We start from the raw sequence: 24,187 nt of genomic DNA, 5'->3' as shown, positions 1-24,187 counted from the left end.
ATAATTTGCCAGTAGGATCGGTATAAGTTCTATATACAAATTATATTATATATCCTGTCATACCATAATAAATGTTTCATGCACCAGGAATTCATGTATCAATGAGCCTACCATAAACTTTAAGGCTTATAAGCTGCACAAAGCATCATTCTCATAAGAAAGCCAGCACTGGAGTGTTTATTCCCGTTATCTTTAAAGGCATTACTTGCTTGATGTGAGCTTCATACATGATGGATGGAGATGAGGCTGAGGTCTGATCAGATGCACAATCAATCTGGTTGTTTTCATTTCAATGGTTTGTGAAATGTTGTCTCAATTAATTCTGAGAAAGAGCGGATATTTCCTTTGTTTAATTGACAGTGTAACTGAAGTGATATTGAAAAAAAAACCTTCCGCCACTGAACTGCGCCAACAGGAATGAATAGAGGCCAACTGTGGCAATATCAGACTTTCAGAACATGGATTTAATGGCAGTGACTGTTGCCCTCACCGCTTGAATAAAAACCCTCTTCTCAACCGGGTTGAACCACATGCTACCCACAGTGAACGCAGAACAGAGGATCGGGAGTAAGACGGCTGCCCCAGTGCCCCTCTGCTCGTTGAATATGTGTGTGCATAACCCTTTTTCTTCACCAACTGGTGATGTGCTTTTGTGTTGCTTCACTGTGGAGAATTTTAAGAGCCCTCAAAGATGGCCACGTGACTCTGAAAAACACTTACTGACTGAAGTAGATCCGCTGTTTATTCATGATGAGAATTGCTCCCCAGAGCTGTTATTTTGATTCAGAATCACTATTATTTTGAGGATGCGTTTACGCTCATGTTTGTGTAGGGGTGTTGTCCTGTTCTCTGCGTCAACTCTTCTCTATTTGAATGGCTTTTATTTGAAACATTCACACACTGCCACTGGATTCACATTATAGTTTCATTCCAGATCAAATCTTATTAATTGAATCTTCCCCCATGTATCAATACTTTAAACGCAAGACAATACATGTGAAACCTTAGTTTTTTTCCATGCACAGATTTTGGTCTATTTTGCTTATACATAACTTGTCTGTTTCCTGACTTCAAAACCTTCAAAATACACATAAGGTATTTGTTTTATTACACTTTATTTTGTGTGTGTGTGCAAATATGTGGTGAAAACTTTTTGTAATGACCATATTTTCTGATTTGTGGAGTGATAAAAAAGTTAGAAATCATTCTAAAAGTTATCTAAAATAAAAACCTTTAATATGTCTACAGAATGAAACAAGAAGTTTGAACATGGCTTTATCTACTATTCAGACTTCTATTCTGGAAAATTATGCAATTTATGTTGTGTTTAATTAGACAATATGTCATGATTATGTTCAGTTTAGTTCAGTTCCTGTCATGAGCTCTCATTAGTTACCAGTTTCGGATTAGTTAATCCTTGTATAGCTGTTTCTGTTTAGTTCCCTCATTTACCGTATGTATTTATAGTCCTGATTCTGTTCTATCCTTTGTATGTTATTATCTTGTGAATGTGTTTTATACACCCATATTTCTCAGTAAAGTCTATTTGTCATTCCTCAACAACCTGTGACAGAAAGACCAACCGCATAAAAACAAGCATAAAATATGGACTCACCAGAGTTATGTCATCTCCTCCTCATATCAGAAAGCCGAAGGTTTATTTGGGGTTATTTGGGCTAGATGCTCGAGAACGGAGGCCTCTCCCTCTCAATCAGTGAGCCTGAGACACCAATAGGGCTCGTCCAGAAAGCAGAGCCGGATTCCACCTAAGCCCCGGAGACTAAGCGCGCTGATCAGTCCACCGTAAAGCCAGGAGTGGACATGAACCTCATAGATCTGTGGTCTGTGGATCCAGTTCCCACTAAAGTACCCACCCTCGAACATTTGTCTTCTTAGAGGCTCCGGTCCCGTCCAGAGATTTTTCTCCTCTGATGTCCCAGTCATATTTCCTGGTCTCATCTCCTCCGCTGTTTTCAGCCAGTCCCCTGGATTCGTCGGCCCCACTGTCGTCTGCCGCTAGCTCCTCGCCTCAGGCTTCCCCTCCACCACCTTGGTATTGCACCGAGTCTCCAGCTGCACTTTGGCCCTCCAGGCCCTTGTCTCCACCTCGGTCTGTCAGCCCGCTGACTCCGCTCCGGCTCTGCATTCCTTCGTCTCCACTGAGGCCCATCTGTCCTTGGACTCCTCTGGGCACCCTCGTACATCCGGAAAAACCTCGGTTGGTCAACACTTAGCTTCCACCATGGACTTCAAGGTCTCCGGCTGCACCTCGACCCACTCTCCACCCCTTCGGCATCACCGGGCTCCTCCCTTCCTCTGATTTCCCCGTCGTCCTCACTCGCTCCATCATCACCTCGGTCAGCCGAATCCCTGGCTCAGCCTCTGTCATGCGAGCCAGCCGCTGCACCTTGGGCTTCCAGACCTTCGATGTCACCCTGGTACATCAGCCTCTCTGCTCCACTGGTTCCTCCTATCACCCGGTTCCTCCTCCGTGGATCGGCATCTGGGTGTTGCCCAGTCCTTTGGCCAAAGCTACTCCCTGGTTTCTCCCACCGACAGCTCCACCATGGTGTTGGTCTCCTCTGATTTCTACAGGTTTCAGTCCCTCACCAGCACCACACCATCCACCAAAGCCTCTGCCCTCTTTTCTATCATCTACTGTTGTGGCGTGAGGTCATGCATTCGAGAGGGGGAGCTGATGTCATGATTATGTTCAGTTTAGTTCAGTTCCTGTCATGTCTGTCATGAGCTCTCATTTGTTACCAGTTTCTGATTAGTTAATCCTTGTATAGCTGTTCCTGATTAGTTCCCTCATTTACCGTATGTATTTATAGTCCTGATTGTGTTCTATCCTTTGTTGTTTATTATCTGGTGTTATGTGTGGTACAACACCCATATTCTCTTAGTATCTTAGTATTTTGCCATCTGTGTGCAATATGCTCATCAGTTCACTGATGTTTAATAATTCTATGCTCGTTGCGAAGCGTGAATATCACTCTCCCCAAAATATATCAGCACAAAGGAGCGCTGATTTTCTGTAACGGGGCGAGTGAGAATATTTGAAGCAGACCAAGTGGGAAAGCTAAACGAGTGCTTCACCCTCCCAGCACTGTTGACGACCTGTTGCCATGACCACGGAGCTCAAGCTGGATTTCTAAATAAAGCCACTTCTTACTTTGAATCTAATTGTTGCAAATGAAGCAAAGTAGCTTTGTGAAGTTCATTGTCTTCGACAATGTTTTCACACAAAGTCTCATTTCCTGAAGCTCTCTATGCAACATGTCACCTTACACATGCTGCACAGTGACCTTCATTTGCATTCATAACTAGATGCAATATATAATACAACTCATATTTATGTTCAGATGTAGTTAGTGTATGTGTGTATATGTATCAGTGCTACTTCAGTATCCAGATTTAATTATTATTATACAATATTATTTATTATTACTAGAATTAGTCTTTATTTTTAGATTTTCATTTAAATTTAAGTTTTAGTAATTTTTTTTTGTCATTTCGCCGTCTCCATTAAGTTTGTATTGCCTGTGTAGTTTAAGTTTTATTTTAGTTTGTCATTTTAGTACAGAAGTTAATCTAAATGAATATATAAATATATATATATATATAATTTTTTTTTTTTGTATTATTGTTAATTTTATTTTTAATTGTGTGTGTGTGCGTGTGTGTGTGTGTGTGTGTGTGCGTGTGTGTGTGTGTGTGTGTGTGTGTGTGTGTGTGTGTGTGTGCGCGTGCATGTTTTTGTGACACATCAGGACACAACTCTGTATAATTACATGGGTATTACACAGGTATTACAAGGAGAGGGTGACTTATGAGGACATAACCCATGTCCCCATTTTCCAAAACGCTTATAAATCATACAGAATGAGTTATTTTTTTTTTTTAAAAAGTAAAAATGCACAAAGTTTCCTGTGAGGGTTAGGGTTAGGCGTAGGGTTGGTGAAGGGCGATAGAATATACAGTTTGTACAGTATAAAAACCATTACGCCTATGGGATGTCCCCACTTTTCACAGAAAAACAAACGTGTGTGTGTGTTTTATTTTCAGTTAACCTTTTTTTTTTTTTTTTTAGTTACCTGTTATAACCCTGGTTTGCACTACATCTGTCATACTTTTCCTTAAAGTTCAAGATGTAATTGCTCTTGGTTCATTTGTGGACCCTATAATTATGTGATGTCATTTTATATATTTAAGTATTTTTATGATGTATATATCTATTTGCTTCTTTTCTTGGCCGAGTTTTTCTCGTAAGAGATATTTAAAGTCAACATAATATAAAAATTTATGCTGTTTACTTTATCAAAACACGTCTGGTCTCACTGTGCATGAATCATCAGTGCATGTTATTACAGCATGCAGGGAAAGAAGTGTTCGTAATCTTTGATCACACTATAATTACTTACACTGCTTATGAGTAAAACTTGACTTACCTGTCATATAGACACAACTTTACCATTCAGTCCATTGATAAAATCTAGTAAATCCTACATTTTTTTTCTCTTTTTTTTTCACATTTTAATATCAAAATACAAAAGCAAATTGCATTGACATTAAATCTTAATGAGAGTTTTAAAAACTTACATATAACTTTTGACATTTTAGTTTTTACTGTACTCCTAAAGCACCTAAACTTTTTATGTTTGCTTAAATATATATATATATATATATATATATATATATATATATTTATTTATTTATTTATTTATTTATTTATTTATTTATTTTTTTATTTTTTTATATCTATATATATATATTTCAGAATGTTTAATGAATGGGCCCACATTAATAAATAACTATGTGACATGACAGCAGTAAAGCACAATGTTACACCCAATTTATCGCGTCCCTGATCCACCTGAAGTAAAGGTGAGCCATGTATCTGCAGTTCCTCCATCATCCTGGAGGGGGCGATAGAGAGCAGAACGTTTCAATGACAGGTTCTGCTTGATTGACAATAACAGACTGCTGACATTCTGACAAACCCATGCTAGGCATTTATCAGCGGGGACTTCCCATTGAAAATAGCACATTCTCAGTATTTTTCACAGTGCTTCCTTATCTTTTTATAGCTTTCATCTCATAGGGCTACTGTATGCTGTCGAAACTACAGTAATCTACAGCCTCGGCACAGAGGAATCAGATCCATTAGGCAAACATTCCAGTGGGCTATTTACAGTGAAAACTGGATATGGATATGGGTTTAAACACGACAAATATAGGAGTGGCCTTTGGGGGAGAAAAAAAAAAACTCTAAAACTCACAAAAAGCTCAGTGTGAATCTCTGTTCCTAGGCAACGGAAACTTAATATACAATTAATAATATGGGAACTTACTATTCTGAAATCCAGTCACTCACTTCATTTGCCTGTGAATTGGCTTTGTCTGAGGATATTAAATACGGCGGATCCCATCATGGACACGTTTAAAGCCGGGTGAGGTGGGGCTCCTGGAGGGTCTGAGTGACCCTCCAAGATGAGTGAAGGAGAAAATCACATCATTGTTTTCTTTCAGAAGCAGTGAATATGGGACAATGGTGCATGTACAGCAATGTCTGCTTTATAAGCACTCTGTTTCTCTCATGTGTCTTTCTGCAGGGGGAAGCACTACAGAGAGGAGACGTCAGCGCTGTTCAACTATCCGGTGAGTGTTTCTTCTGCGTGAATATGCATGTGCTATTATTGCAATTGCACATTTGGAGTTAATCTAACTTCTGATCTTAAATATTAAACTTGGGATCTTTTAGTATTGTGTAGCCAGACCTTTGACTAGATGGCAAAAAGTCAGATCCACTATGCCACACTTTCTGGCCAAGAACCACCCACTCAGACAAGAAGAGGCCGTCTGACTGACATATTAAGTGACCAATAACAGTTTGTTTTGTGTTTGCACACCATTTAGGGGTGGGATTAGCAATATCCCTTAAAATGTTGGCAAATCCTCCAATTATTTCCTATTTTAAAGTGCTTGTTGTATCAACCTGGTACTTTGTTTTCTGGGTGGATTCATTAAAAGCCTATTTGCCCTTAATCCCTAATGTCGTGTAAAACCAGCCAATCAGATTAAAGCATACAGAATAAATGTGAAGTGTGCATCAGATGAGCGGTGAGCAGACTTCGGGCGTCCGTCTGAGAGGTGTGCCATCTGAGGCCGGGTGTGCTAGTAACCACCCCAAAAACACCCTGCTGCAGCATGTGGTGGACAAGCAGTCTTCAGTCTATTTTTCTGTGACATAAAACCTTTGAAAATAGATTAGAGTAGGTGACAGTGAAATGAATACTCTTCGGGAGCTTTGAATGGGTTATTGCTTGTTCTTTGTCTTTAGCATACACCCGTCCCACTCCACCCAAAGGCTCTGGATTCCACCGCTACCAGTTCCTTATATTTGAGCAGCCTGATGGTCAGAGCCTGTCCCTCAGCCCGCAGGAGAACAGCTCACGGGGTAATCACACACACACACACACACACACTTGGGTTATGCATTTCAAAGTGATGGTTCACCCAAAAATTATGGGGTCATTTACTCATTTACTTTCACTTATATAGTAATGCACAAAAATGTTGTCCGAATTTAATGGTGCTTTTTTGATGCTTGACAGCCAGATGATTTTATTTTATGGAAAATACAGTAGCAGCATGAACATTGTGCTACATTTCAGTTATTTGGTTCACATAGGTTTAGATTTTTTGGGTGAACTAGCCCTTTAACACTTTAAATACATGTCTAAAACACACACACACAAACACTTGCATACTGTGTGAGCCCCTATTTTAGATTTTCCTGAAAATATTGGTCTTGCCATTCAGCATAGCTTGTAATTAACATCTCGACATGAATACCGCAGAGCAAGACATTGACATTTCCCTCTAATATATATTTGAAATAATTGCTCTGTAATTTAATGTTTATATTTGAATGATTGATCGCATAAAAGAGGTGAAGTGCCAGTAATACTAAATACACACTAATATATTCTTACCTGTTACATTTCTGCACATCACAGACTATTATTATTATTATTATATGTATCATACTGCTTTTCACATAAAAAAAGTCACACTTCATACACTTACAGAGACTGTGATTTCACGACTGACATAATCGAGTGATTCTTCTCTTGTTATACGGTACATGATGACCATATCCTGATGACAGCAAACATCTCGCTACAAAAACAGCAAATTACATTGTTGCATTTGTCAGATGACACCATTTGTCACATTCAGTACTTGTTCCAGCCACTGCTTGAACTAGTTTTCTTTATTGCTAATTGAGCTTTCCCATTGGTCCCTGTACCTACTGAAAGGTTCGGTAGGTTTCAGCTGCCTGTGTGGCTTCCTGTACAGATGGCCTTATGAATTATAAAAAGTGTTTGATCTTTGAGAGCCAAGACCGTTCCCAAAGCTTATCGGACTTAAGTGAGTCAATTTAATCAGGGAAATGTAAATGCATTTGGTGTGTCTGCTTTAGGAGCTGTGTTTTAGTGTGGATCCAGCAGCATACACCTGCCCAGATAGATAGATAGATAGATAGATAGATAGATAGATAGATAGATAGATAGATAGATAGATAGATCAATAAGGTAACTGAAATTATTTTTTTCTTTTTTATTGTAATTCAGATTTTTTTTTATTTGTTTTTTATTTTTTTATCCCGAGTAAAAAACTTTGAATTGTGAGATAAAAATTTGTGAAATATAATTTACATATATTATAAATATAAACTGAATTCTGAGGGTAATAATTGTGAATATCTTATGTTTCAGACATTTTCTTCTCGCTATACTTAAGAAAAAACCTCAGTATTGTAAAAAACTAAAAAAAAAAAAAAAATGTTTGAAATTATTTTGACTAAGATTTAAGCAACAGATATATAAACTGATTTATCGACAGAAATTTATATATAAATTTATATATATATATATATTCTAGCTCTTGTTCTAATCACATCTGAAATCACATCTGACTTCGCCAAAACGTATATTGTTATCTTGATGCCTAATTTGATTTCCTAATCATTTTCTCATTAGTATTTTTCATTGGCTCTGATCAGGCCAAAGTGATGTCATCAGTGGACCCCTCCAGTCATTTCCTGCGAGTCTATTGTATTCTGATCAAATTGCTGCAACAGTCTTTTTGTATCAGCCCTAAGAAGTTAAATCAGGAAATATTACAATCCCTCTTCATGCGTAATGCATACTAACAATAATACTACTCCTTTGTTTTTGTCTTCAATCTACCAGAAATTATATAATTCATTTATTTTATTTTTCTCATTGAGTAGAAGGACTAGATGTTTGCAGAAAATATGAATGGTTCTCCACTCGTGGGTGGTTCCTAGTCTGTTCTGGAAGGCAGTTCCTTGCTGGCTCAAATCAAGAGTTGTGGCTTTTTTAAACAAGTAAAGTTTTTTTTTTTTTTAAGTTTCGTCTGCAAGGCAAAACATCAGCTGATTGCTTAAAATATCACACCTTCTCAAACAAGCCATGTGATTTGAGGTATGAGTCATGTTCGAAGCACAAATACGTATTATTTAAACTTGATATAGTTAACCCTGGGTCAGTCTAAATTGTTAACCCCAGGTAAATTATGAGCAGTGTGAAACATGAAGCAAAAGCTCTCGATTCACATTTCACCCTGCTCATAATTAACTTGGTGATAACAGTTATTCCTGTGTTTAATGGATTAAGATGGCGTTTCACACTGTACATTTCTAAACTCTGGGTTAAAGGTGCTGTAAGTAATTGTTTTGTCAGTACTAAAGCATAAAAATATCAAACATTTTTTTTGTAGATATTTAGGAAATGTGTTAAGTTCACATACTTGTTTCTCTGAGAAACAGTGCTACAGCCAGTTATTCTACTTTGTAGTGTGCGTTCCGTGTCGGAATGTCTGTTTTTGTTTTAGTCTGTGTGACTCCGCCCACTGCCAGTTCAACCAATCGTATTTCAACAACCTGAGTTGCAATTTGGTGGAAAATACAGCGTAATGATGCCATGGTAGCCATTAAATGAACTGGCTCAGAGATTGAAGATTGTACCCGACCTAAAAATTTGATTTCATTTGAGGGTATTTAGCATCCTCTAACACCCCCAACTCTATGGTAACACTTTAGTAAAGAAAGTGAAAGGACATTCAGCCAAGTATGGTGACCCATACTAAGAAATCGTGCTCTGCATTTAACCCATCCGAAGTGCACACACACAGAGCAGTGAACACACACACACACACACACACTGTGAACACACACCCAGAGCAGTGGGCAGCCATTTATGCTGCGGCGCCCGGGGAGCAGTTGGCGGTTCGATGCCTTGCTCAAGGGCACTTAAGTCGTGGTATTGAAGGTGGAGAGAGCACTGTACATGCACTCCCCCCACCCACAATTCCTGCCGGCCCGAGACTCGAACTCACAACCTTTCGATTGCGAGTTCGACTCTCTAACCATTAGGCCAGTTCTCAGTATTTACTAGTTGATTATTAGCATGCCTATTATCAATATATTGTTTGTTTATTAGTACTTATAAAGCACATATTCTCCATGATGATATTCTACAATGCATTAAACTTAGCAACTACCATACTAACTATTAATAAACGGCAAATTAAGAGTTTATTGAAGCAAGTCATAGAATAATGTAGAATAAGGCATTAATTAAACTAAAGTGATACCCTCATATTTTACTGTTCATTACTGTGAAACTGCTTTGGAACAATCTGTATTGTATAAAGCGCTATATAAATAAATGACTAGTAAAAGTGAAGCTTGCATGAACAAACTCCACTAATAACCGTGCACATCTGCGTCCATGTGGTGGTCCTGTCTACTTAACGTGTGTTTGATCTGTGTGTGGCGTGTAACCGGTCCCCATCTCTCATGTTCTGCTGACATTCATTGACTAATTGATCTAATTGGAGGGTTTGGAGCATTTGACTGTGGGTGTGGAGACATCTAATGATCATTTTCCACTTCCCCAACTCTTTGCTCGACACACAGTGCCCTAATGGTGATTCTCCATTTCCCCTGATGCTGAGCTCAACTCAATTTCAGCCCGGGCTTTGATCTTCAAGCGTACAGGGAGAGGTGTGCTTCATGCCTATCATTCGGCCTCGGCTGTGTGTGTGTGTATGTGTGTGTGATGTAGGAGGAGAAATGTGGGTCACAAAAAGGACAGTGACAGCTGGTTGTTACACAATTGGCCATGGGTGGCATGCGGGCGGCAGTGGGCATGAGAGATGTGTGTTGGTGGGGAATCCCCACGCCTCCTCTGCGTCCCATATCCTTCTCAATGGCCGTTTCGGTGCCAGGGGTTTCACAGGCCACGGGTCAGGCCAAGCGGAGGTGGCAAATGGGCACGTATGGCCTGGCGTCCTGAGCTGCCAGCTGGCACGCTGGTGTCTGTTCACACACACATTTACATGCTGGCCTTCAGACTCAAACACAGGGCGTACAACCCACTGCTTTGTACTCTCCCTAAACACCCCCCACCCAACCACCCACACACACACACACGCTGCCAGTGTAGTTGTCTCGGAGAGGGATATTTTTACTGTCTCTCTCAGAATTGAGTGAGTGGGAGCCACGCTTTCATTCAGGTGCTTTACCTGTTACACACGAGTTGTGAATTGAAAGATTATGAATTTATGAACTCTTTGTTAAAGTATTAAATGCTATTTTAAAAAGACACACAGCTGCTCATTTCGTAGTGTCATGGCATAATAATTGTTTAAAAATAAGTCTACTTACTGTACATGTGCACTGTAAAAAGAAATCAGTAAAATATACAGTAAAAAAACGGCAGCTGGGGTTGCCAGAATTATACACCGTTTTAGGTTTAACGGTTTTAACTTAAATTTACAGTTTAATACTGTAATTTAACTGATATAATGTTAATATACCAACTTATTGAAGTACTGAAATCTGTTTTGTACCTTTGTAATACACTGGTAACCACCAAAAGCAGGTGGTGATGAGAAAGTCGTGATGAAACAAAGCCCAACATAGTGACATTCACACAAGCACTAAACACCATCATGGTGAGACTCATTAAACTGAAATATGCAATAAACATTAACTTAACAACATTATATGTAACATACAACCCTAATAAACATAACAGATAAGAAAAAAAATAAGAAATATAGTTATTTCAAAGAAAAAAAACATCAAATTAAATTCTGGGAACGTCAGTTTATGGTTTTTCCCTGTAAATTTTAACAGGTTTGTACTGTAGCATTTTCACAGTTTTTTACTGTTAAAATCACAGTATTTTTTTACAATGTGAAGAAAAGCTAATATTTATTTTTTAGTTTTAGTTTAGTATACTTTTGATGCTTTGCATTACAAGTAACGCGAGTTATGTAATTAGATTAATTTTTAAATTTTACTTTTTAATAGAGTTACTATTTCAAATAAGTAACGGCAGTTACTTTTTTCACCCATTTATTGATTGACAGCTCTCCTGTCCTCATGTTGAGAGAAATCGGGAGTACGATTTTACTGTAGTTCTACTTTTACATTTGCCAAAAATATAACTTTTTATATTAAAAACAAACAAGCAAGACATCCCCAGATTTAAAAAGTAATGCAAAAGTAGTGCAACCCATTACTTTCCATAAAATTAACTAAGTAACATAATTACTTTTTTAGGGAGTAACGCGATATTGTAATGCATTACTTAAGCAACTTTTCCGAACTCTGGTTTTGAATAAATATAATTGTTGAATATAAAATGTTTATGAACACTGTGCATAAATAAATGCATAAATAAGATTAAACCATTTTATATATGCCTCTGTGTGTCTTCCTGTCACTGTTTTGCCTTCTTTTTCTTAGATTAAATTCCTAGTTTAAAGTCTTGTGGTGTGGCAAATTAATGTTCAGAGAACAAATGTTTAATGTGTTCTCTTAATTAATATGACATTATTAAATATATAAAGTAATTAGATATCAAATTGTTAAACACCGGGTTGTTATATTTAACTAAAACTAATAATGAAAATAAAACCATAGAAACTGGTAACTGAAAGCAAAATAAAATTAATGATTTTTATATTATTTTATATTAACAAATATAAAATATTGTGCAATATTAGGGTTAACCCTAACCCTAACTGGCCAAACAATATTTTCTAACCTCTAACCCTAAACCTACCCCTTACAGAAAACCTGTTTGCATTGTTACACTTTCAGATAAACATTATTTACTAAATGTATTTATTTATTCCCCCGTGGGGACCGCAGGCCAGTCTCCACTATGTGTGTATATATAAGCTATCCTGCCTTAATATCATTGCAAAATTCTAAATATGGTTGAATCTCCTAAATATCCAGCTCCCAGTGCAAATTACGTGGCGTCAATGCAGGAAAGTGTCTGTATGTCCATATACTTCATGAACTCTGTGCCTTCGCACTACATCTGTGAGTTTATATATAAATCACTGTTGCAGCTGAGCATCATATGCTAAGACAATAAGAGCCAAGTGAAAGTCAAGTGCTGGTCTTTGAAGTGTGAGTACTTCAAACGAGAGAAGTCAGTCTGTAATCAGTGCAGCACATCTCAGTGTCAGCGCTTCTCTGCTGCTGCACAGATCATGCCTACTCACACTGACTCAGATCTGTTAAGACAGGAAGACTGGGAGACTGAGAACATAGCTGTGCAGTGGGAAGTTACTATGTACTGTATGCATTCAAACATCATTGGCTGTGTTACTGTAACTGCGTCTTCTAAGTTCATTTCAGGTGACAAGTATCAAACAATGTGGGATAGAATGTTACTTTTAAAAGTAACATGATACATCACTGCGGAACTCCTAATATGTACTACTGTTCAAACGTTTGGGGTCAAGATGTTGTTTCTAACCTTCAGCAAGAATGCATTAAATTTCAGCAAGAATTCAGCAGGATTCAGGATTCAAGATTCAAACACAATGGTAAATAAATTTACAATGTTAAAAAATGCTACTCTTTTGAGCTTTCTAATCAAAGAAACCATATAAATCTTGCCAGATAAATATTAAGCAGCACAACTGTTGACAATAACAACTGTTGACTGCACAACATAATATTCAAAATGATTCTTGAGCAGCAAATCTGCATATTAGAATGATTTCTGAAGGACCACATGACACTGAAGACTGGAGTAATGCTTTGAAAATTATATCTTAAAATATACCCAAATAGAAACCAGTTATTTTAAATTCAAATAATATTTCACAATATTACTGTTTTCACTGTATTTTTTTATCAAATCAATGCAGCCTCGGTGAACTGATTGATTGTAGGCCTCAGCTTATACACACACAAAAAAAAGCATTTGTGGGTAATTTTAACAATGTTTACTACAATCAGCCAGATTTAATCCAATAAGAGAGTTAATCCAATATTTGTATAGCATTATGAGAAATTTCTAAGCAATTTTATGTAGCCTAGTCATTTGAAGTATAGCAAAATAGGAAAAAATCACTAGCATTTACACAAATCCTCTCTGGGTTAAAATGACCAGAACTCAACATATAGATTATATATTGTATTGTATCATTTTACTTTGCTCTTAAAGTTAATTTGAATACTTTTGTCTATTTAATTTAATCAGAATGGACAATTATTGTTGAATGGCAATCAACGGAGAAACAGCCCATATTAAGGAAGCCGAAGAATGTTTTGCCTCCACCTCGCACCACTGACCATGATGCAGATGTTTTGACCATTGAGTTTTGATGTGTACATCTAGTCATGAAAGTGTGAGTCCCACAGAGATGAGATATGTAACTGTAACTGGACGTTTGGATAAGTGACTACCATTTTCCTCCTTTGCTCAGCTCTACAGGACCCATGCGCTTTCATCGAGACCCCTGAGAGAAACCGCCTCGTAGTCCACTTGAACAGAAATGTATGAGCTCAGCACTGGTTACTGGGCTGTAATTGAAGCCATTAGCAGCACAGCAGTGTAGTAATGGACCCACATGAGTCTTCCTCCCACTAACTGATTCAGTCATTAATCAAAACCTCCTTCACCATACAGTCCAACAGCACCTGCCACGCCACATTTCCCATTTATTTCTTATTCATTCGGTGAAAATAAAGCAAGCTGTTGGGAAGAGCATTAGCCCCTGCTGGTAGATGCTGTAACTACACCATAAAACATCTTTTCTCTTTGACAGCCATTCACAAACTTTTCGTTTCTTAAAAGTCACAAGTATATTTAAATATATTGAATGATGGACATCGGTCATGTAAGATTAAATAAGAATTTTTTTAGCTTCCAAGAGCCTTGGCTATACTGTAAAAAGTTAAAGGTTATTTTATTAGAGTTTCTAAAATTTCACATTTAATTCAACAACCTTTATAATTAGGCAATAAAATGCTGCACGAGTGCAGAATATAATATTTTTTTTCATTTGACAGCTTTCTTGAATGGAGATCGATGAGAAGTGACGATGAGAGTCGGCAGTGCTGGAGTGGACTGCTACCGTTATTCGTTTTTGACAAATCTCTGTATACATTAGCGTTAGCTCTGTATACATTAGCAAGAACTCCTGAATATTTTCTCACAAATGCACACAGACAGACACCTCCTGCAAGCATGTCAGTATTACAGACTTCAGATTCAGTAACGCCCATGCCAGATATAACACACTATCTATATTTCAGCTCTCTTTACAAAACACACACACATACACTTAAAAAGAAGTGTCTTATGTTCACCAAGGCTGCATTTATTTAATCAAAAATAAAGTAAAAACAACAATACTGTGGAATCTTACAACAAATTTTTACTACAACAATTACCCCTGAACTAAACTTCAAAACTGGATCTTCAACTTCAAGACTCAATCAATCAGGACTTTCAATACTACATAATTCAGAATTCAGGACTAGAGCTATAAAATTGTCATTATATTACACGCTATACAGCCACTTACTATTAAAAGGTCTGCCCAATGTCAAAGCGGTTTTTATTCATTCGATGAAAATAAAGCAAGCAGTTGGAAATAGCATTAGCCCCTGCTGGTGGATGCTGTAACTACACCATAAAACATCTGCCCTTTGTCTGGGCCTTCTATGAAGTCCCAAATATATTTAGTGGTTACTAGTGGTGGTCACATACTATAGACCACTGTGGTGCTTATGTGGGAAGTTCACGCTCCAATCTGACGTGCAACATGTTCTGATCACAGTAGCCCTCTCTATGTGGATTTTTTTCTCTATTGTTTTCCAATCCAAAATGACTAATATCCTTTATTATTATTTTAAATTAATATTGCATTAATATTTTAGTGAAAGAAAAAAAAATTAATATGCTGAAAATTACTTAAAAGCAGGCCATCCAAAATGTGAGTTTGTTTGAGTTGTTTCAGGTTTGGAGAAATGTAGCATTATATCACTTGCTCACTCATGGATCCTCTGCCGTGAATGGGTGCCGTCAGAATGACCTCAATTAACAGCACATCAGTTAACCTCTTGTGAAGCAAAAAGATGCGTGTTTGTAAGAAACAAATCCATCATTAAAACATTCTTAACTTCCTAAAATACTATTCCACAATACATAATATTGCTTCCTCCATTCTTGTCTAAATCAGGAGAGAAAAATGCACAGATCAAGCACCTTTTACAAGTAAAAACACTATAAACATTTTTAAACATACAGATTGGTGAATTTTGATTTGAGAAAAACTTTAATAATGGATTGGTTTCTTACAAACATCCAGCTTTTCACTTCACATGAGTGGTGTGGATTACTTGTGGATTATTGTGATGTTTTAATCAGCTGTTTGGACTCTCATTCTGATGGCACCCATTCACTGCAGAGGATCCAATGGTGAACAAGTGATGTAATTTCTTCAAATCTGTTACAATGAGGCAACAAACTCATCTTGAATGGCCTTAGGTTGAGTACATTTTTGGGTCAACTATTCCTTTACTGCTGTCCAGCCGCATCGTCGACAGTGAATACCTTATGTGTGCCTCAAGATATCTTACCAAACTTACAGACTGCGTTTCCTGTTTTACGCAAATCGAAAGACAGACAAGAAAGGGTGGAGTTGAGTGGAGGAATAAAGTGCCGCATCACTCCCCACTTCCTATCTCTATTTTCCATGAGTCGACAGATTGAGGAATGGAAAGAGACGAAATTAACCCAAACACACAAAGAGGCACGCTATTTTTAGAGCATTTGTAATTCGTCGCATTAGCCAACACTCTCCGCCCCCTTGACTCCATGATGACATCGAACGAGAGCTCTTAATAACCTGATACCAATAGCAGCAGAGGCCAGAGGACCAAACTGATGGGCTATTTCCCCAGTTAACCACAGCTTACATCGGGGCTTCCCCGCCAGCCTATTTTTGAGTCCTGAATAAACTATGAGCTGTATACATTGAATGATGTTTCGATTTTTATACCAGTGCATAAACAGTTCAGCTAAACACTTGCCTACTTGCTGGATTGAACTGATGTCACGTTGTCATAATCCAGGCATAGTTTAGTTATGACTCACTGGTGGTGATTCAGTCCGGTTGTTGGAGACTCGTACTCCTGATCTAGATCTTTCTGTATTAGCGATGTTTGCTACCACTGTCATACTGTTGCTCATACGGAGGGATAGTATGAACTCTTCCTGCATATTTTTGTCCTGCAGACCTCAATGTTATGGTAAATCGGCTGTGTTGTTAAGAAAAAAGTTAGCTATTTCTCTTCAAAACAAAATAGTTTTCACCTTTCAGATAAAACAGGTGAAGAAATTCCATAGACTTACATTGAACATGTAACATGTCTCGAGTGAGTATGACAAACAGTTTCTGGTACTCACTGACAGCCATAGCATTTATGTAATTTTTGTACAAAAAAATGTGTATTTTTTTTTTTTCATACTTCCCTACGAACAAATGTCACTTGATTATGTTTTTCAAGAAAATCCTATTTCAGTCTTTATTCTTGTTTGGTCTTGGTGGAATAGATCTGCTACATTGCTGAAGCAGAGCAAGTACAGAGGCTTGTTCCTGCTAATACATCCACAGACATAATGCTGTGAGCATGTAGAAGTACTGCTGCTGAACATATAACATATATGAAATAATCCCATATATAGCATACATGAAATCACCCAGTAGCAGATCGATACAGGTGGAGCTGGGGAGGTGGAGGGATTCTGAAGTGCACTACAACTGCTACAGTTAGCACTGGTAATACTCAAGTATTTGAATGTTGAGCAGCAAGCTCATTGGCTGCTTATGCTAAAACAAACCAGCCAGCTGTGCCATGTGAATGATGATGCGATTATATCACATTGAGTTAGAACCTCGGCCTGCACCATCTAGAGTTTTGTTACAGAACTTGTATGTCTTTGACCATTGCATTGCTTTTTGCAATTTCTGTGTATTAAAATGTTTAAAATGTAATTAGACATGCCTTCATTCTGCTCAGGAGAACTGTTGCATAAGCTTGTGTGTGCGTGCGTGCGTGCGTGCGTGCGTGTGTTTATTGAAAATAATAACATTTTAAAAAAGTGCATAGTCTCAACCTCCTCTACATGAGGACTGTTGATTATGTGTTACATCTGATGATGAGTGTCTGCTAGTCGCCAGGTACAGGTGTGTGTGTGTGTGTGTGTGTGTGTGTGTGTGTGTGTGTGTGTGTGTGTGTGTGTGTGTGTGTGTGCGTGTGTGTGTGTGTCTGTGTGTGATGCCCTGGCTGTAGTGGGGTCAAACAGGGGTCGTGATCTGCAGAGGCGGAACATTATCTCCTCATGTTCTCAGGTCCAGAGGCCTAAAGGTCACATGACCTCATAATGTCGGGTCACTTTACTCCATTTCTAACACTCAATTAGAGGGAAACCTGACATCTTCACACACAACACAAGTCACATTCACACACACCTCTCTACTGTATCTCACATTCAGCACTTACAGTTATACACAAATCTTCACTGACCAATTTGAAATCTGTATGATTTTCTTTCATGTGCAGAACACAAAAGATGGTACTGTATAATTTCTTTAGTCCACAAAACAGTTATAGAATATATATATATATATATATATATATATATATATATATATATATATATATATATATATATATATATATATATATATATATATATATATATATATATATGCTACTATAATTGCTACAAAAGGTGGAAATACCAAATATTAAAGTTAAAAGTGGATAAAAACAGTAAGACTCACTTCATCTGATATTTGCTGTGCTCAGAGCATTATGAAATGAAATCATGTTTTGAAGGTAAAAAAAAAGGTCAGTATTTTCAGATCTGTCAGGTGTAATTTTATTACATTTGACTAAATATGGTTATGGTGAATACTTAACTGCAGAATATACTGACTAGCATTTGTCTGTAAACTAAAATATACTTTAATGCTATTATTATTAAAAACTTATATGTTTAAAGTCTTAAGTAGCCTTTTATTTCATTAAATTTACTGTATCTGCAAGTATAGATTTAGTTTTTCTTTTAGGTTTCTTTAAACTACAAGTGCACGTTGAAGATTTTAAAGGGACAGTACACTCAAAAATGAAAATTGTCATGAGTTACTCAACCTCAAGTTGTTCCAAACCGGTACAAGTTTCTTTTTTCTACTGAACACACACACACACACACACGTGAAAAATTATATTTTGAAGAATGTGGGTAACCACACAGTTTCTGATCCCCACTACTTTTTTCCATATTATGGAAATCAATGGCTACCAAGAATTGTGTCGTTACCAGTAATATCCGCGATCTTCTCATACAGGTTTGGAAACAACTTCAAGGTGAGTAAATTATTTTCAGGTGAACCATCTTTTGAAGCACACTCCTTTTCCACCAGTGCAAGGCAGCCAACTTTTGTGTTCACGAGTTTAATTCCTTGGCAACAAACTTGCTAAAGTGTATATACTGTACCTTGACATTGCTTTGGCTAAAAGCATCTGCCTAAATGCATAAATGTAAGGTTAAATGGGTAAAGCTGTTCATAGACAGTGTCTGGTAAGCTATAAAGCCGCAAGAAGCGGTGGAAAGCAACCATGACATTTTCCTTTAAAGTCACACTTGCAAACTCTCACACCCACTTGCATTCAAACATACAAGCAAGTACACACACACACACACAGTTACATTTGATCTTTCCAGGATGTGGTTCATGTGCTGTGTGCACGGACGGGGTTTCCCTCCTTACCACTACAGCATTTCCGCCTCGGCCGCGTGTTTGTCTGTGCACACAGCTAGCGGAAGAAATTGCCATTTTAATGGGCATTGTTGCTGCTTTGCTTTTGTTCTGCAATATACTTTTGTTTGGTTGAAGGCACAAAGTATTATTTAATTTATTTATTTGTCCATTTTACAAATACCTCTAAATATCTCATAGACTTCGCCTAGTTTTGTAAAGATTTCACCAGTTTGCTTGATGTACACAAAAGATTAATTAAAGAGCCTCTAAATTCAGAACTTAGCATTTTCAGTCTTGGACGCAGATTGTTGGCGCTTTATTCCAAATGTGATTTCACATTTGCTTTTAGGAATGTGGTTATTGCCGGAATTGGAGAAGTGATATTGTCATAGCAGCCGGAGTTACGTCTGGTATTTATCTGGTTGTCCTGCCAAAACGCTCTCTCTCATGTTGCCACCTCCAGCACTGTGACAGGCTGTGTGTTTTATTTAGAGATGAGACGCTTGCAGTGATTCACAGCCCAGCAAGGCCCTGAGACACGTGCGCCATTACAAGATTGTCCATTAAACAAGCTCAGTCACAGGAAAACTCTTGAAAAGCATAGATAATAGTAAAAGGGACACAGGTTGTTACACATGATGAAAATGACAGTGGGTTGAGGTTTGTGACAAAAGCCTGCATCAGTATAAAATCTATTACAGTGCTAAGCACTTTTCTTGTTGTTTCTCTATCTTGTGGTAAAAAAAATATATATAATAATAATAATAATACATTTAGCTACATTTACACTTTTGTCCACAGCAACTTGCATTGTATTCATTGCATTGCATGCACATTTTATCAGTTCATGCTTTATGAGCTTGGAGCTGCTAGGACCATGCTCTACTTTCAAGTTACATGAAGGCTACCTGACACATTATTATATGATATTTATTTATTTGTATTATTGATTTTATTTATTCTGTTGTTTATTGATTTATGTACAGCAACAAAGAAACAAATGTTATAATAGCAATAATAACAAAATCTAAAAATGATGACGATAAATTTGATTTATTCAATTTACAGCAATGAACAAATAAATAAATAGATAACACCTTACACAAAATATTCGATTTATTGAAATCACATTTATCTATCTATTTGTTTGTTTGTTTATTCATTCATGAACAGCAATAAAGGAACAAAAAAAGTAGCGTATTAACACTAAATGTTTGTTTATTTGTTTACCTACAGCAATAAAGAAATAAATAACGGTAGCAATATAAAACAAAAATGTATTCATGTACAGTATATCAATAAATAAATAAAAACAATAGCAATATTAAAAAACCTAATGACTAATAATACTAATAATTTTTTGTTTAAATGTCAACAAATAAATATACACATTGAAATAATAACCAAATATAATGGTAATATGCATGTATGTACTTATTCATTCATTCATTCATTCAACTAATTATTAAATTATAAAAAAACCTTTTTTTTCATCTTGTGGCACATATGCTTGAAAGAACTCATGCAATAGTTTGAGCACATAGTTTTCCAGCGTTGATTTTCTTGTAGCCAGTTTATGAAACAGTGGGACAGTAGCATACAGTCACACACAAGAGCAGTGAAAGGCGTTGTTGTTGGTGTTCTAGGTAACTGGGATCCGCAGGCTTTTGTTGAGAGGTTTGGTCTGTCTGGACCAGTGGCTTCTCTTCAGTTCCTCACCCAAAACCGCAAGGACTAGGACACCTCCAGCCTGCGGCTCAACTTTGACCTCTGGCCTTCACACACTCCGTGGCTCAATTTGTCCCAGTTCTGATACTATATCAAGAATTAATGTATTTAGGCACATTAATATTTAGGTGAACATTAAACTAATAAAAGATGAATTGTGTTGTTTCCCCATTTCTGAATTGTAACTTGTAGGAATGTGTTTGATGCAATATCAAATATCTCACATGTTCATAAAAATCTAAATAAAGGTCATAGTCATATCAAGACTCCTTTTTCTGAATGTGAGCACCATGTTTATTAAATGTTGCAAATATTAATGGAAAAGAAAACAAAGTGTATTTTAGGAATATCTCCCACACTCTAGCTCTGTTCCAAAACCTGCTGTAGTGTGCTGCCTACATAGAGAACCGCCATCGTTAAGTATGGAGTGCTCAACAAAAGAACTGACCTTTTTGTGCATGACTGGGAAAATGTTGTACCTTATTTACTATTAAAAGGTACTTAAAGTTAAGAGTGCCCAGAGAGAAGCCATTTATTCATCTTCATCTAGGAATGCCAATACACGCATCTTTTCATAACAACATGGATGTCTGCAATGAAGAAAATTATTGATTTGATTGATATTCAAAATGGTAAGCAAGAGGTGCTTTGTTTATATGGAGCCCTAATATTGGTTGTCATTTTTAAGTGACCAATATAGACTACTGCCACCTACTGGTGTGGAGAGTTATTTTCTCTCACACACTGTTAGCTGTAGACTGACTTTTTGGCCTAGCCCAGAAGAGACTGGTTTTCCTTTGCTATAATCAAAATTTGCTTCTTGTGAGACTTGCATTTTTTACGCTACGTCTACATCCTTCGTAATCCGCTGGAGGTGCCAATCTCTCATAAACACACGTACGATAAGCTAGAGCTTATGTTTAATATGGTTTTAAATATAGAAATTTTCTTACACAAACAACATCGATTCACTTCAGAAGGCCTATATTAATCCTCCTGATCCATGTGGAGCACTTTTTAGGATGGATGGATGCACTTTTTTGGACTTCAAAATCTCGACCCATTCACTGCCATTATAAAGCTTGGAAGAGCAAGGACATTTTTTTTATATATAAATCTGATTCTATTCGTCTGAAAGAAGAAAGTCATATACACCTATGATGGCTTCAGGGTGAGTGATATTTTTATTTTTTTGGTAAACTATGCCTTTAGATGTCCAACTTTTGCTTTATTTTATGTGCTCCGCAAGTGATTCCAGCAGTTTGATGGTAGCATGTTGCTAAGCTAACGATGCTTTCATAAGCATAGAAAGATGTGGTACAAACAATTATTGGTTCAAATAATTACATTTAGATGTTACCAGCACATTTGGGCGTTGAATTAAATATATGTATAATCTGCATTGTTTTCTACTCATCCACCATCTTGGATGGAGTTTTTGCAGTGTATTCTGGGATTGGGTTTTCCTCAAAGGACATGTGATGCAAGCTTTGGTTAAAATGAGGAAGCCTTCAAACTTCAACAACACCACTATAATGCCTTAAAATACCATCTAGGTGGGCAGCTCAACAGATTTGAAGACAGAACTCAATACTTCCAGATCACAAAGACAAGATAGAGTCAAATCACATGTACACACACTCACACATACCACTACGGCTGCACAATCCCACGGCCTGCCTGCCTGATTCTGCCTGAAATGGACAGTCTATTTCCCTGGCTTTCTTACATAATCCACCCTCACTTGTGTCGCATTCCTGTTTTCTTGGCAGTGAGAGCAGGCCCGGACTCTTCCAGACAGCTCAACACCACACAAACCAGCAGTAATGCTCTGAGGTCAGACATGCACTGGAGGTTCAACATCATGACTTCATGCCAATTTTGCAGGCTGTGTGTGAAAGATCGAGACGGGTGGAAAATAAAAGATGGACAGAAACAGAGGTGGTAAAGTAGCTTCAGCGCTGTCACACTTCAGAAAGAGTGTGTGGAAAGAGTCAAACTGGAGGCAGGAAGTACGTCAGGGCCAATAGAGGAAGTAAAGGAGGGGGGGGGGGGGTATCGAGGCCACAACTCAGCCGGAAGCCACAGTGGAATTAGGACCAAAATACTCTGCGCATATTACTTCGGGACAGACAGAAGGGGCACTGGTTCACACTGAGCCTTTTTTTTATTATTGCGGTTTCACATATGCACACGTTCACAATAAAAGGAAAATGAACTTTTTGTAAATTCACCTTTCGGGGTTTCTCAGACAAGCGGGTTTAGTCTCGCCCGAGTAACGTTCGGTTTATATTGGGCAAAGCATTTTCATAGAACGCTATTTCTGAGCAGGCTTATGTAATAATTATACACATGCAAAACAAAGGCCGACTATTCCGCAAAAACTAGTTTCAATTTATCTCAGACATATGTTTACAATAGCACAGCAACTGCAGTATTATAACATGCATACAACAGTAATATATGGATCAGTATGTGTTTATCTACATTTTGTATATTAATTCATAGAACAAAAATGAGACTTAATAATTGCAATAATAATTATAGAAAATTATTGAAACAGGTGTGTATATAAATGTGTGTGTGTTTCAATAATAAATTTACAAAATAATAAAATATATTCAGAAATATTATTATTAACAGCTGTTTATTATTATTAATTATTATTAATACTGTTGGTATTGTAAATATAGTAATTATATATAACTATGACTAAATAAATAAATATGATATACTCTATATTAATAAATGTTCTGCTTTTTTTCTTCTGATTTTGCTGCTATTATTCATTCATTGTATTCTAGAATTTATTTATAGCATGTAATTATAGCATGTCCCTTTTCACTTGTTGCAGAATTATATTTATATATCTATATGTAAAAGTAATAGTTAATTAATAAGGTACTGAGCCATATGTTACTATACGCACTGTTTAAATCACACAAACTATAAATTGTGGTATTGTGCATCATAATACATGTACTGTACTGTGTGAAGTCTGTTACCGATTCAAAATGTGTATAGCATGTAATACCTCTCTGCTTCACTCCGGTGTGTGAGGCTGGGTCACAAAAGCTCCTCTCTGAAAAAAAAACACCTTCAGCTTCACTTGAGCTTTTCTCTCAGAGGACAGTTTGATATCAATACACCAGATGTCTGGAAAAAAGGGCCGGGATTTAGGGAAGGTACTTTGATGTGGATATGATCAATGTAGGTTAGTGGTTTAATTGAGCAGGCAATAGTATCTCATCTGACACACATACACACACAC

At 37.2% G+C, this 24,187-nt stretch overlaps 1 protein-coding gene across 1 annotated transcript in view; it reads left to right on the top strand.

Moving 5' to 3' along the window:
• Positions 1 to 21,176, top strand: part of LOC132097448 (phosphatidylethanolamine-binding protein 4-like) — a 126,814-nt gene extending 105,638 nt beyond the window's left edge. The window contains exons 5-7 of the mRNA XM_059503164.1: positions 5,616 to 5,661; positions 6,344 to 6,460; positions 20,835 to 21,176. Coding sequence (XP_059359147.1) covers positions 5,616 to 5,661; positions 6,344 to 6,460; positions 20,835 to 20,926 — 255 coding nt within the window. The 3' untranslated portion in view covers positions 20,927 to 21,176. The remainder of the gene's footprint in view (positions 1 to 5,615; positions 5,662 to 6,343; positions 6,461 to 20,834) is intronic.
• The last annotated feature ends 3,011 nt before the right edge of the window (positions 21,177 to 24,187 follow it).

The sequence above is a fragment of the Carassius carassius genome, chromosome 21, assembly GCF_963082965.1.
Source record: "Carassius carassius chromosome 21, fCarCar2.1, whole genome shotgun sequence".
Taxonomy (NCBI): Eukaryota; Metazoa; Chordata; class Actinopteri; order Cypriniformes; family Cyprinidae; genus Carassius; species Carassius carassius.
Note: the sequence above shows the minus strand (reverse complement) of the source record. Positions and strands in the feature narration are given on the sequence as shown.